This window comes from Athene cunicularia (genome assembly GCF_003259725.1).
Source record: "Athene cunicularia isolate RWA chromosome 22 unlocalized genomic scaffold, athCun1 chr22_part1, whole genome shotgun sequence".
Lineage (NCBI taxonomy): Eukaryota > Metazoa > Chordata > Aves > Strigiformes > Strigidae > Athene > Athene cunicularia.
Window position 1 is genome coordinate 80,964 of NW_020799128.1, and position 12,948 is coordinate 93,911.

The 12,948-nt window shown below is 44.8% G+C and overlaps 1 protein-coding gene across 1 annotated transcript in view; it reads left to right on the forward strand.

Annotated features, from left to right (window-relative positions):
• AAK1 (AP2 associated kinase 1) overlaps positions 1–12,948 on the forward strand; it is a 74,323-nt gene that overhangs the window by 3,612 nt on the left and 57,763 nt on the right. The window contains exon 2 of the mRNA XM_026862997.1: positions 7–89. Coding sequence (XP_026718798.1) covers positions 7–89 — 83 coding nt within the window. The remainder of the gene's footprint in view (positions 1–6; positions 90–12,948) is intronic.

A 12,948-nucleotide genomic window follows, 5' to 3' on the forward strand; every position in this document is an offset into this window, starting at 1 on the left:
CGGCAGCGGTGGCCCGGGCAGCGGGTACATCGGGAGGGTGTTCAGCATCGGCCGGCACCAGGTGACGGTGGACGAGGTGCTGGCGGAAGGTAAGACCCCCCTGTGCCTTTTGCAGAGCGCCCTGCCTTTGCTTCTTTCCCTCCCCCTTTTCCCTCACAAAGCTGGGAAGGGAGGCTTTGGCCTTTCCCGTGCACTCCACCTCCCCCTCTATCCCTCTCCCCTAATATTTCATTGTCCTTGACAGACTTGCAACCCAGTGGCATCTGCAAGCTGACATTTCTGGTCTTCCCATGGGTAATCCCAGTGTAGGTTTGTTGGATTTGGTTTGGTTTTGATTTTTTTTTTATATGCTTCAGAAACTGAGGGTATTTCAGAAGTTAATTGTTTCCCACTTTACCTAAACTGGGAGCTTGTTTACAAAAAACCCAAACGCAAAATTGTCAAACGTTTTGGTGCAGAACAAGTTGCTGTAAATAACAAGCAGTGGCCTTCACTCTTTAACTTTCTTCAGCTGGTTGCCTCCTCTCCTACCTTAAGCAAAGAGGAATAATACAGAATTCCTTATGGATATAATATGCACATTGATGGGCTGAGTAGAGGTAGCTGTGATCTGGGATGAGGGATTTCTGTTTGTGTGGGGTTTCTGCAGGGGAAGCAGTAATCCCAATTGCATTTTTTTTCAAAACAAAGAACTAAAAAGGAACAGTAGGGATTATAAAACTCTTTATGTATACAGTCCTTGCAGTGCAGCAAGCTGCTGATGGTATTTTTTTAATTGTAACCAGAAGTACTTCTTTAACTATCATTTTACATTTCATTTGTTTGGGCTATAAGGAACCTTATGAATGGCTCTGGTAACCTTAGCCTCGACCTTCAGAGAGATGTTGGCCTCCTTAGACCTGCTTCTGGTCCATCTCCTCCTTTGCAATTTCAGTCAAAACAGTGTTTTGTTTTGATCTTGTAATTGCGAAGGAGAGGGTAGCTGCTGTGTGAGAGCTGAGTGGGAGGACCTGTGTTGGCTTTTACAGGAAGAACCCTAAAATGGAAAAGGGACTCTGTGTACGCTGTGTGTTCAGGTTTGTAAAAAGTCACCACAGTGTACAAGAAAATAGATCTGTGACCATCTTTCAGATATGGTTTCCGATATGTTCTGCTGCATGCTGAGCTGAGAGGAGCCCCAAAACCAGCCCTTCAGTTAGTAACTATAATGTGGGTTTTTTTCCTGACTTGAAATTTGCAGTATAGGTTTGCCTTGGCTGATATTTCCAAGGCCCGTTTTGGCCCTCAGACCTTAGGAACTGTAGGAGCTAAACCTGAGAAGCTGTCAGTCTTTTTCTTTTCTTTTTTTTTTTTTTTTTTTTTTTTAATTTTTTTTTTTAACACAGACTGGCCTCATCCTGGTAACTAGGAAAACAGAGGCTTTTTTTGCTGATGAATAATCTGTTGGCAGGTTCTGCCCCGGTGCTGACAGCACCAGGAAGCGATGCCTGCGTGTCACTGGGCTCTCTCCCCCTCAGCAGGCCGAGGCTACAGCCACCAAGGGTGCAAGGTGGTGGCACAGATTGTGTCGGAGAAGTGTCTCTCTTCCATCCCTCGCTGTCCTGGAGGAACTGCTGCTTGGGAGGGCTTTTCCCTGTGACTCCTGGTTTCTTGATTAGCCTCTGGGATGGAGCATGGCCTAGTGTTGGCTGCAACGCTGAGATCTGCACGCCCAGGCCAGGCGAGGTGCAGCAGGCCTGTAAAATAGGTGCTATGTTCTCTTCCTGCCCACGCTGTAAGGCGAAGGAAGTTCTTTGGGTGAAGTGTGCTACGCGGGTGTTTTCCTCACACTTAGTTAGACTCCTGGTGTGGGCAGTCCCAAAATCCTGCTGTGTGGGGAGTGAAGCCTTCAGGGACAGGAGCAGGGTGGCTTGTAGGTTTGCAGGTTGTTGCCTTTTGGTGGGAACAGAGGGGTGAAAATGTGATTTGCGTTATAGGAAAGGTAGGTCATCTGGGGAGTCTGCGTGGGTCAGAAGTGTTGCAGCTTGGCATGCCTGTGGCCTTTTGGTGTAGCTGCGTGAGCTCCCCAAGTGCTGGTGAACAGCATTTTTTCACTGACTCAGCTGAAGACCTGGGCAGCTCTCTGGCAACCTGGTCCCTGCACTACTGACATCTGAATCTTCAGCTGGAAAACCTCTTTGTATCTGCAGTGAATTTTAGTGGTTCAGCAGTGTTGAAAAGGCGACTTGTGAAGTCTTGGCTATTTCTGCTAAAAGGAAAAGTCCCCTGGGAAGCACTTTGTAGGAGGAGTATCCTGTCTGGGAAAGAAACATCTCTCATCCCCGTCGCTTTAGAAGGAAGAGGAGAGGCCTGTGTTTTGGTGCAGCGTGTGAAGCCTAGAAAATAAAAGTGGCTTAAAAGAAAGAGTTTCTGAGATTATGATGGATGGTGTGGGGGAGATTTGAGTTGTGAGCCTGAGGAACTGGTTGGACCAGAACTTTTGGCATTAAAGTGTTGGGATTTACCTCTTATCTGTCAAAGCTGTGACTGGTCACCCTCGATTCTGCTGAGCAACCCTGCTGAAGATGACTGCTCCCTGGCCCGGGGTGGGAGTCCTTAATGCAGGCTCTGTGAAGTGCCAGATGGCAGATGTCTCCACGTGCTCACAGGCTCTTGCGTAGATCCCCCAAAATATCCACTGTGGTTGGGTACACCCCCCACCCCCTTAAAAATAGTTGTGTCTGGATACTCGCTTTCCTGGGCGGGGAGGAACATTCCTTCCTTTTGGAAGGAAGTAGATGGGAGTAACATAGAAGGAATTTCAGTGGTTTGTGATGTTCTAATACCGGTGAATCAGTATTTTATTTTTTTTTTTTACAAAGAGTATATTGCAATAGGTGATTCTTAGTTGAGTCTTCGTAGTCGTATTGCTCTAATCCATATAATAGGATGAAAAATCTCTTGAAAAATTCCCCTCAAAGTTTGCATGAGGATTAACTGCTGTGGGAGGTCAGCACTGCTGGCCTTGGCGTTTTGCAAGGCCGGGTTAAAGCCGATGGCATCATCCGGTCTGGGCTGAGGGGGTTGTTGCTGACTTTGAGGTGACTGGTGTTTCACAGAGCTGAGGTGAATGCCCGGCAGGCATTTGAGTGTGTGGGTGAGTCAGGCTACTATCTTACTGTTTTGTTTATGAAAAGAAACCTAAACAGTGTGATCAGATTGGTTGCTGCTTTTTGTTTTCTGCCTGTGTGTAGAGAGGGGGAAAAAACTAAAACACCCCAAAACCAACAAACCACCCCAAAAGCTGTAAGGAGGACGGTGTCTCTGCTGAGGGCCAGAGCTGCAGATTGATAAGGATGTTGCCAGAAATGAGAAATCTGTTAAGGAGTTTGTGAAATGTGCATGTGTGGCATGTACTTCTCTGTGCTAAAACAAACAAGGTGGGGATTGCTCCAGTGTCCAGGTTTCAGGGGCTGGTTTGTGTTACTCTGTACTTGCAGTACGGTAAGAGTGCTGAATTGACCCAAGGTATGGAAGCGTTGATGGAGGGGCTGTTTGAGCTGGGATTTTGTTTGTCTTGGTCTACTTATAGCAGAAGATACATGTCTGTGAAGAATTACTTTTTCAAGTAGCAGTATTTTTCTGAAGGTGCTACTTGCAGTCTTTCCCCCTTAAAATGTGTAGGTTAGGGTGTTCAGGTTTAACTGTGAGATATTTCACTGAATTTTTTTCAGATACATGCCTCTGTGTGCTGCTAGCTAATGTGTATTTCAAAGCATTTAATGGTAGACATTATAAACCAATGCAAAGTCAGCCTAAACTTGCCAGCTATATTTTTTTACTCTGTTTTGGAAAGATGGGCCTTGTGGGAAGGTTTAGTTGTGATTTTCTTTAGTGGATCTGCAGGCCAGCACGTGTAGGAAGAGCTTCCTAAGGCTGTGAATGTGCAGCCTGTGCCCGGTGGGGGCAGGTGGTCCCCTGAGCTGCCTAACGTGTGGTTGGGCTAATTGCAGAGGACTTCTGCCGACCCCTGCCTGGCTTGCCCCCAGCGCTTCCTTTCCTTGGAGCGTGCAGCAACGTAACCCGCAGTCACTAAAAGTACATGTGAGCTTCTCCTGAAATTACTTTGCTTTAAAACAAACCCTATCTGAGGTAAATTTGATCCTCAACCCAGTTGTAGTGCGGTTGGGTTCAAGACATCCCTTTGAAGTGTATTTTGTTAGTTATTGCCTTCTAGCTTCTGCCAGTGCCAGCTGCTGATCAGCTGACTGGTGACATTTGGATTAGGAATTAAACTATTTCTCCTCTTGGAATGGGACATGTGATTTTTATTTTTTAATTTTTTTTTCCCCATTGCTTTTCCTGTGTACCTTGTGAGGGAGGGCATGTACACTACACTCTGCACTGCTAGGCAGGATACCGACTGCTCTGTTTCGTAGTCTGGTGGGTTTTTTTTTTTTGAGTGTACAAGCCAGGCAAACTGATAAAGAATCCCGAGTGAGTTATTTGGTAAATGTCAAGGTATCCCAAGTGCTTTGTTGCTTTTAGCAGCACAGATTTTGCTGGGGCAGAGTATGCGCCGCGTCCCTAGTTGTAATCAGGAAGGAGAAGAAGGTGTTAGTGGATTTAACTGTGTAAGAAGTTGTATAGCCCAGAGACTTGCATCATCAGCCTCACTTGTAAGCTTTATGCGATGTGTCAGAGAACAGGTCTGGGATCCTACGCAGGGGTGGCTGGTTTCTTACGTAACAGCTACATTAGCTAGAAGCGTATGTAATGGTGATGTTAGCCCCGTGCGCTCACGGGAGGACGATTTTTCTGCAGTTGTCTTCCCAGGAAAGAGCTTCCATTTTAAAACAAAATAGTTTCTAATGCAAACAGTCCTGCAACAGCCTTATGAAGTTGTCAGTTACTTAGTGTGAGAAAACTTAGTTTTGGGATTCTGGCTGGGAAAAACACAGGGTTTAACTATCCAACTCGGGTCTTGCCAAAGTGTTCTAGTAATTAAATATGAACAGGTTACTAACCTCTGGTTGTGACACCAGCAATGACACTTTGGATCCAAGGAGAACATGTACTGCCATTATGGTTCTGTTGTGTCATGGGCCTTCTCCCCTTTGGACAGGAGCTTTTCAGCAGTTGAAGAGAGCAGGTGGTAAGTTATAAATGTGCTGAAGACAGGCTGGAATCCACTTTGGGTTTAGCACTTGCTGCCTTCCAAGCTCACCCACCTGCATTAATCATGGCTAATAAGGGGTCAGAACTGACTAGGTGCTGCACGCTTGCCTTGAGACTGGAAGCTTCTTCCTTTGAAGGTGACTCTTTTTTCAGTGGAAATAGTGATTTGGTCAGGCTGAGGCTGTGCCCTTTGGAACTGCAGCTTGCCAGACTTTCCCCTAGAAAGTCACAAGCGATTTGCCTTCATTTGTACTAAGTAAGTGTTACTTGTGTTTCACGTGTGGAAGGAGACAGGAAGTCTCTAAGGAGAAACATGTCATAAGCAACCTCAGTTTATGGAGGAGTTCTCTTTTGGTAGCAAGAGGTAACTGAATAAATAAGTTTCCCAGGAAATGATACCTGCTTTCTCAGATGAGGGAGGAGTTGCAGGATGTCTTTGTGGCGGTATGGTATGGAAACATACTTTCCTAAATCAGATACTGGCTGCTGTACTTTTTTCAATGTACAAACAATACTGACAGTGATTTACAAGCACAAGGAAAAGATTTGGAAAGGCTTAAGTGAAACAGTTGCAAGGTAATTCTCTCTCATTTGTGGCTTTTTATCATTATGGAAACTCCTTTTCTCCTTTTGTAGGAGGTCCAGAAATTGCCACTCAATGAAATGAAGGTTATTGTTAGCTGCCTACAGTATGATGCAGTAGAATGAAAGCAGAGAGCAGCTGCTGCAGCTCCTCTAATGTGAGAAGCTCTCACTACCCTGTTGCCAGAGTATCTGAGCCCTGGCACAGTCCATGAAAATGTCCTTCCGTTTCTTTTAGGGCTGCTGGGAAATAATATACTGAGATATGAAGGTGAAGCGATGCAGAGTATGTGTGGCCAAGTCAGGAACTGATCTCTGGCCTTCCAGATTAATTGCTTTAATTGCAGTCTGTGTTTTCTCTCAAATGCTGCCTCTATGTGTTTTAAATGGGTGTGCTCTTGGCACACATGTGATCTGGGCATAAATTTACGCTCGCTCTGTGGCAGAACCCATGCTGACATCAGGACCCCGGGCCATGTGTCACAGGATTGGATTAAAGACTTTTTTGGAACAAGATGCTCATAGCATCTGGTTTGCTTCATGATTTTGCAGAAACAAATTACGTACCAGTGACGGGTGATCTCATAGATTAAAAATAAAAAAAGCCATCAGCAGCTGAATTCCCTGAGCAGAGACTTTGCTTGCGTGTACATCCACCCCACAGTTGAGCTGGAAGCTAACTGGTGCTGTCAGGAGGACAGGTAGATCTGATCTTCATTTGCTGTTAGGATCGTGCTGGTTTTACTTCCTGGCTGGTGTTTGTAGGGCTGCAATAGGGAGGTGACCCCAAAAATATGCCTGTGTGAACTTAAAAAGCAATCTGGCATGCTGTTCTCAAGAGTGTGATAGCAAAATGCATGGTCTTCTGAAGCTGTCTAAGTGCACAGCTGTTATTCCTTTATTTCTGTAAGCTAAATGATGCTTGCAAGGTTGACATGTGCTTTTGCTGCACAGCTCTGACGGCAGCAGTAAAATAAGCTCAGAACTTGTCTCTTAAATGCGGAATGCTCCTTGAGGAGCACGATGTGGCCTGCTTGGTGTGGGCTTTCCCTGAACGTCACTTTCTGTTCAAAGCACCGTCGCAAGCAGGAGGAGCCCTTGGTTTGGTGTGGGACACCTGTTTTTTGTGACTTTACTGCTCTTCTGGGTTGTAGGTGGAAGCTATTCAGATATTGCAGGAGTGACAAATATAAAACTCAGACTTGAAAGTGTTTTAAAATACTTAAAATGAATACAAATAATCAGTGCTAATGCGAGAGGAGCACAGCAGTGCAGGCCCGGTGCTTTATGTGCCTTCTCTGTGCGACCTGTCTGCGCAGTCAGTGATGCTTCAGTTACATGTCATGGGCCTCTGAAGGATTAATTGCTTCTGACTTGAAGTATTTCAGAAATAAAGACCTTCTCTCCAGCATTTAGCTGCTGCTTCGGAGGAGTGAGCTGGATCGATAGGAAATCCTTGCTTTATGACTGTGGTGTGCTCACATGAAGATATTCGTGGCTGCTCTCAACCCTTGGGCTCTGGTCTGATAACTCTTTGTGACCTTTGGCAAGAAGTGTCTGATGCCAGGGGATATGCACATGATTGGTGGCATGAAAGATAGGGTGAAATTCTCAAAGAAAGTATCATTTTAAGTTAACAAAGGGTCTGTAAAAGCATGTGTGTGTATGTGCATACAGTCACATGCTGGTACACCGGCCTCTTTTATCCAGATACTGTAGCACCTCTCTAGGCAGGCACCTGTGTGGTGTGTAGAGAGTAGAGGAATACAAGGAATAACCAGCCCTCTGGGGTTCAGCACAAGTAGGCAAGAGACATCAGGTGGAGGGAAGAGGCAGTGCCATGTCTCCTCGGGGAGAGTTGTGGTGAGGGCAGCAGACAAGCCAGGGTGGCTCAGTGGCTGGGATGGAAAGGTTCTCTCTTCATGTGATTCCTGTTGCTTTGGCTGGAGTTCTGCAAATGTCCTATCAGGCAACTTAGACCCTTGAGAGGTACCCGCTAGACTCCTCTGACGTCTTTGTGCCTTATTTCCCCCTTGCAGTGCAGGTAGGGTCAGCAGGATGCTCGTGTTGGGGAGCAGGTGATGTGGACGCTAGCGGAGGTGAGCTGGATGTTCCCTGGGAATCTCAGCAAGTGCCACTCACAAAGTTGAGCGTGCTATGACTTCAGCTCTTCGGTCGCATGTTCATTACAGACCTTTCACAAGTCACTGAGCGTAATTGTCAGCTGGTGAGATCCTGCTGGTTCTTATGTTCTTTTTTTTTTTAATGTTTATGTTTGTAAGGAAATAAAATGCATTGTGGAGCACTGATGTCTGCATTGTGGGGTGGCAAAGGATGAAGGAGGGACAGTATGGCAGAGAGAAAGGGAATGGGCAGTACAGACTTGCGTCAGACTCCGTCCTGGGGTGCCTTGAGTGCATATTTGTCAAGAAAAATTCTGCTGAAAGTCAGAGTTGTTTTTTTGGCCTTGACCTGTTGCTTTTGAGTTAGAAGGTGTAACTTAGATATGTGAATGAGTTTACCCTTCTGTTCTGTACCTGATTACCAGCTGTAGTTTGATCTGTTTTGCTGTTTCTTCAGCAAACATAAAGACCCCTGTGTGCATACAACAAGGTGTCAGACAACTTGTGGCTCTGTGCGTGGTTGTTTTCCTTCCCCTCACTGCAACGTAGACAGTGCATGGTTGAAGAAAGGCTTATAAAATTATTTTACAAATGAGAAACTGAAGCCCATGAAGATGCAGCGATTTGATAAGGGCTACGTAGGAAAGCAGTGACGAAGCCTTGTATTAAATGCAAATGTAACTCCTTGTCTGGTATTTTAACCACAGTGTCATTAATATTCATGTCACCATAGTATCGAGGAACTTTTATCATGGACTAGAGCCCTGTGTCACATAATGCAGGAGCAGAACAAAGACTGTCCATACTCCTGGGAGATGCTTGGCTGCCCTTGTCTGTGCCTGCTGGGGCTCAGCAGTTGTGCTTGGTACCAAAATCTGCTCGTGTGCTGCGGCCTTAGGGGACATTCTCAGAAAGACACATCACTAGGTGCAAGCAGCTGTAATCTTACAGCTGATCATGACATGATAATTAACACCCAGTATCTTCTGAAGATCTGATGTTACTCAGAGACCACAGGAAACACACAAACTCAACCTTGCTCACACAGTGTTCAACAGAACATGTGACAGGATTAAACATGTATTGGTTTATTTTAAAAATTAAAATGATGCTATTTTTGGAGTGGGACAGATGGTTTTCTACCTTTTGTTTTTGTTTTAAACTTAACAACATAAGAAGCACTTGTGTTGTACCTTTGAAGCTTTTTCTGCTACTGACCAGGCTAGAAATGTGTATGTTGATATATTTTATGTAAGTTGGGATTCTCAGGCAATTATGTAAGTTAATTTGAGCTGGTGAATTAAACCCCTAGTAATTACGGGGCTTGTGAGTAACAGTCACAGGACCGCAGGTTCTGGACCCTGCAACCCTTTCCTGTTTCTGGACATCTGACAAATGAACAGACAGGCATATGCCTGTTCATATCTCTCTCCTTACTCACTTGTGTATATGTGGACAAACTCAAACCCCTGCTTCATGTAGGGGTAATTTTTAAGTTATTTTAAAAATTATTTTTAAAAAATTAAAAATTTTTCCCTGTACTGAATGATAGATACTGTGTGCTCCTGGCTGTGGTTTGAATTCCCCGAGAGCTGCCTGGTGGGACAGTAGATACCTCTCTCCACGCTTGACGCGTACCGAAGAGTTGAGAAGTTCATTGCTGGCTTCAGGGTCTGATTAGCATATACCCTTCTAGAGGAGTGTTATGTAGTCCTGAAGTTGTATTTTCCTGTTACTGAGATGGCACTTCTGTGGCTCAAGAGTATACCTGTAGTTATATAGGGAGGTCTGAAAAGGTTGAAATCTGGATTCCTGGGTTTAAGCAGAAGAAACTTGTTTGAGACAAACCTCCATGCCCTGTTGTGAAGCTCTTACGGTATCATGTTAGCTGTAAGCTTGAGCTTTTCCTAGAGTGTATGTGTTAGGGTTTATCTCGTGGTTTTCATCCTGCTTCGCTCAGTAGGGATGTCAGAGTGCTACCATAGTAATCAAAATTCCTAAATGTCTGACTTGTCTGTTGCCATGAGCTCTCTTTGGATCCTTGCATAATTGCTTCCCAAATGGAGTTTGCTGTTACCATAGCACTTAAGGTAAACCCGCTCTGGCTGGCCCTTCCAAGCAAGTCCAGTTAAAAACCAGACCCAGCCCTGACCAGCTTAGTCTTGCTTTATCCTTTCTTTACACCTCCAGCTACAACCTGCTTTCTGCTCAACTGGTTTTGTTTTTTTCTCTCCTCTCCCGTTGACGTGATTCACTGCTTCCTTGCCTTTCCAATGAAGCTTTTCAGCTGCATGCAGTTGCTGCAGCTTCTTGCTGGCTTTGCAGTTCCAGTCATGTTCACTCAAAACCAGTCGTGCTCTGCAGCATGTTTATGCCATTACTAATTTCACTTGGAGATGAACAAGGTCTCAGATGCTATTAGCAGCTGCTTGGAATAATAGCAGCAAAAATGTGCTTTTTAGAGGGCTGACTGATAACTAAACAAATTCTTTTTTTTAAGCTGTGAGTTATTCATAACCCATTATTTTTTTTTTTTTTCCAATCTTACCGTGGAAGTTCAAGGACTAAAATTGTCACAACAGAGAGGGACTGAGTCTGCTTTGCCAAGTAATCTACTTGGAGGCAGTGTGTCTTGCTGCATAGTAATAAAACACGGTTCCATCAGCTTTGGGTTTCCAAGTCTGCCTGTCAGGGAGGAATTGAGCGGATGCACAAGACTGTAAAGCGGGACACATGCCTAGCAAATCTACCCACGTGAACATCCAAACGTGCTTCCTGCTGTGAAGGCCAGTACAGTTCCATAGACTTTAGTGAGCTGCTATTTGTTATGAAATTGCTGTCACAAATATTGTGAGACTTTAATACCCCTAAATGAAGGTGTCCGGGCTGTGTTCTGACTGTGTTCTTGGTGGATGGGTAGTGTGACAATCTATTGCTGCCCTTGGACTAGAGCTTTTGAAAAGGGAATGCACAGGATGAATCTGCCCACTGATTATTTTAGGCTTCTAATATGCTGTTGCATGGCAGAGATTAATTTCCTTCCCCCTCCCTTGTTTTTTTTTTCCCCTCCTTTCTCTGCTATATTATGAATTACAACTTCTTTTTTTGACTTTCTCCATGGAACTGGCTGGGAGTTGAAGGGGTATCGTCTGGGGGAGAGGAGTGGCTCTTAAAGATCTGTAATGAGACAGAGTCCTGAAAAATGCAAACAAATGAAGCTAAACAGCTTTAAATGAAATCAAAATAAACCCCAGAGAAGTGAGGAAGAGGCAGTTAAGTTTTTTCCATGTCATCAATGCAGTGAAAATGTGACTATAGAATATTTTGTGGCCTTTTACAGTTGTGTCATGGGCAATAACATAAATGTTAACCCCCCCAAAGATGCAACAATTGCTAGCCAGCCAGTCTTGCTCTCCTAAAATTAGGAGAGCTCTAAAGACCATGCCGCTGTTCTGTGTTGGATGACATTTCTGGTTGTATTATTTTGCACAATTTAGGCACTCGTGGCTGTGAGTGCCACACTAACATTGTGTGACATCCTGCCGATTTAAAAAGCCCCCAGAAGAGGGTGGAGCCTGTAAATCTAAATCTGTTTTGTCATGGCCTAGATATTGCAGCAGTGACACTAAGCAAGGGGCCTATAATTATGTTGGTAATATTGGATAATCACATTAGGATTCTTAGCTGTATAATCTGTATAGGGCTAACTATGTCCCTGCTTTACTCTTGCTGAGAATCCAAACCACAAGCTCTACATAAGCTTGAGCCTTTGTTTTACCTGGGGAGAAATCCTGTGCTCTGTTAGATATGCTAGATGTTCTATTAAAGTTTGTCTAGTCGGAGTGAAAGACTAGAGCTTAAGCAGTGCTACGGCCAGAGAGCTACCGCTTTCTTGAGTTGGTAGTGAGAGGAGTTTCTAAAGAGCAGGGCTTTGCCTGCACACCTTGGGCTTTTCTGCATTATTGGGTGCAGATCTTTGCCTTGATGGTGTGTGTTGTGTTGTCTAATGGATGTGCATGGCTCTGGAGATATCTTTGTAGCTGTTCCCACACTCCCCCCCAGTTGTGCAGCAGTTGCATTTTGTGTCCAGCGCAAAGCTAACGGGGATGCTGGGCTTTCTGTGCCTGCTGAACTTGCTCAGCATGTGGCTGCCTAACAGATCGCTGCTGGCCACCGATGGAGGCTCCTCTTCTTTCAAGCCAATACAACATGGAGACTGTATTGCTCATATGTGCAAACTTCCTTTGTGTAGAGCAAATTCTTTCCAGCTCAGATGTGAGCGCGGTGGATAATTTATTGCAATTATCATTGGTGGAAGAGTGCAGAGTCTCACACCTAAACCTTAAGGTCTCTGGAGCTGTAGGGCTGTGTGTGTCATTCTCTGCCACAGGCTGTGTGAAACAGATGACTGACTGTGAGTTTATGACCTGCTCTGCTCAGAGCTGGTGTTGATACAAATATGAACCAGGTGAACATGGAGTCTACCCTGATTTCCCAACACTGCTTTCCTCTGGCAGTAGGACCAAACCTGTGAAGGCCCAGCCTTTGCTAGGAGGAAGCGAGTTGTGTACGTGCTTGCTCTGGAGGTGGGTTGGTGATTTTATGGGACTGTTGCCCAACAAAGTTTGGGTATTCTTCACGAGTTTGTCCTATGCCAGATGGATGCCATCCTTGGATAGCTTGATGTGCGACCTGTGTCCCTGTTCCTTCTATAGTTTCTGTAGTTAAAGTAGCACTAAAAATATTTATAAAATGAGAAGCTGCATTTCCTGTAAGTTCAGTTTAACTTGGAGCTCTCTTGACTTCTTACAGTTGTGTCACTGTTACAGTCTTCTTTTGAGTATGATCACCTGCTTAGCTAATTTTCCATTTGCTTAGTATTTCATATGGGGAGATGCAGGTTTCAGCTGATTCTCCTGATATCTGTGCCTGTTTCAGGTTTCTTGTTTTGAAATACTAGGTGTCCTTTATGCTTTATCTAGGTGTTCTTACTTTCCCTGCAGCTCTGATGCTCTGATTTGCTCCTACAGCCACTTAAAATGGTCAGAACGTAGATGAAATTTGAGTGATCGTGACCATTGCTATT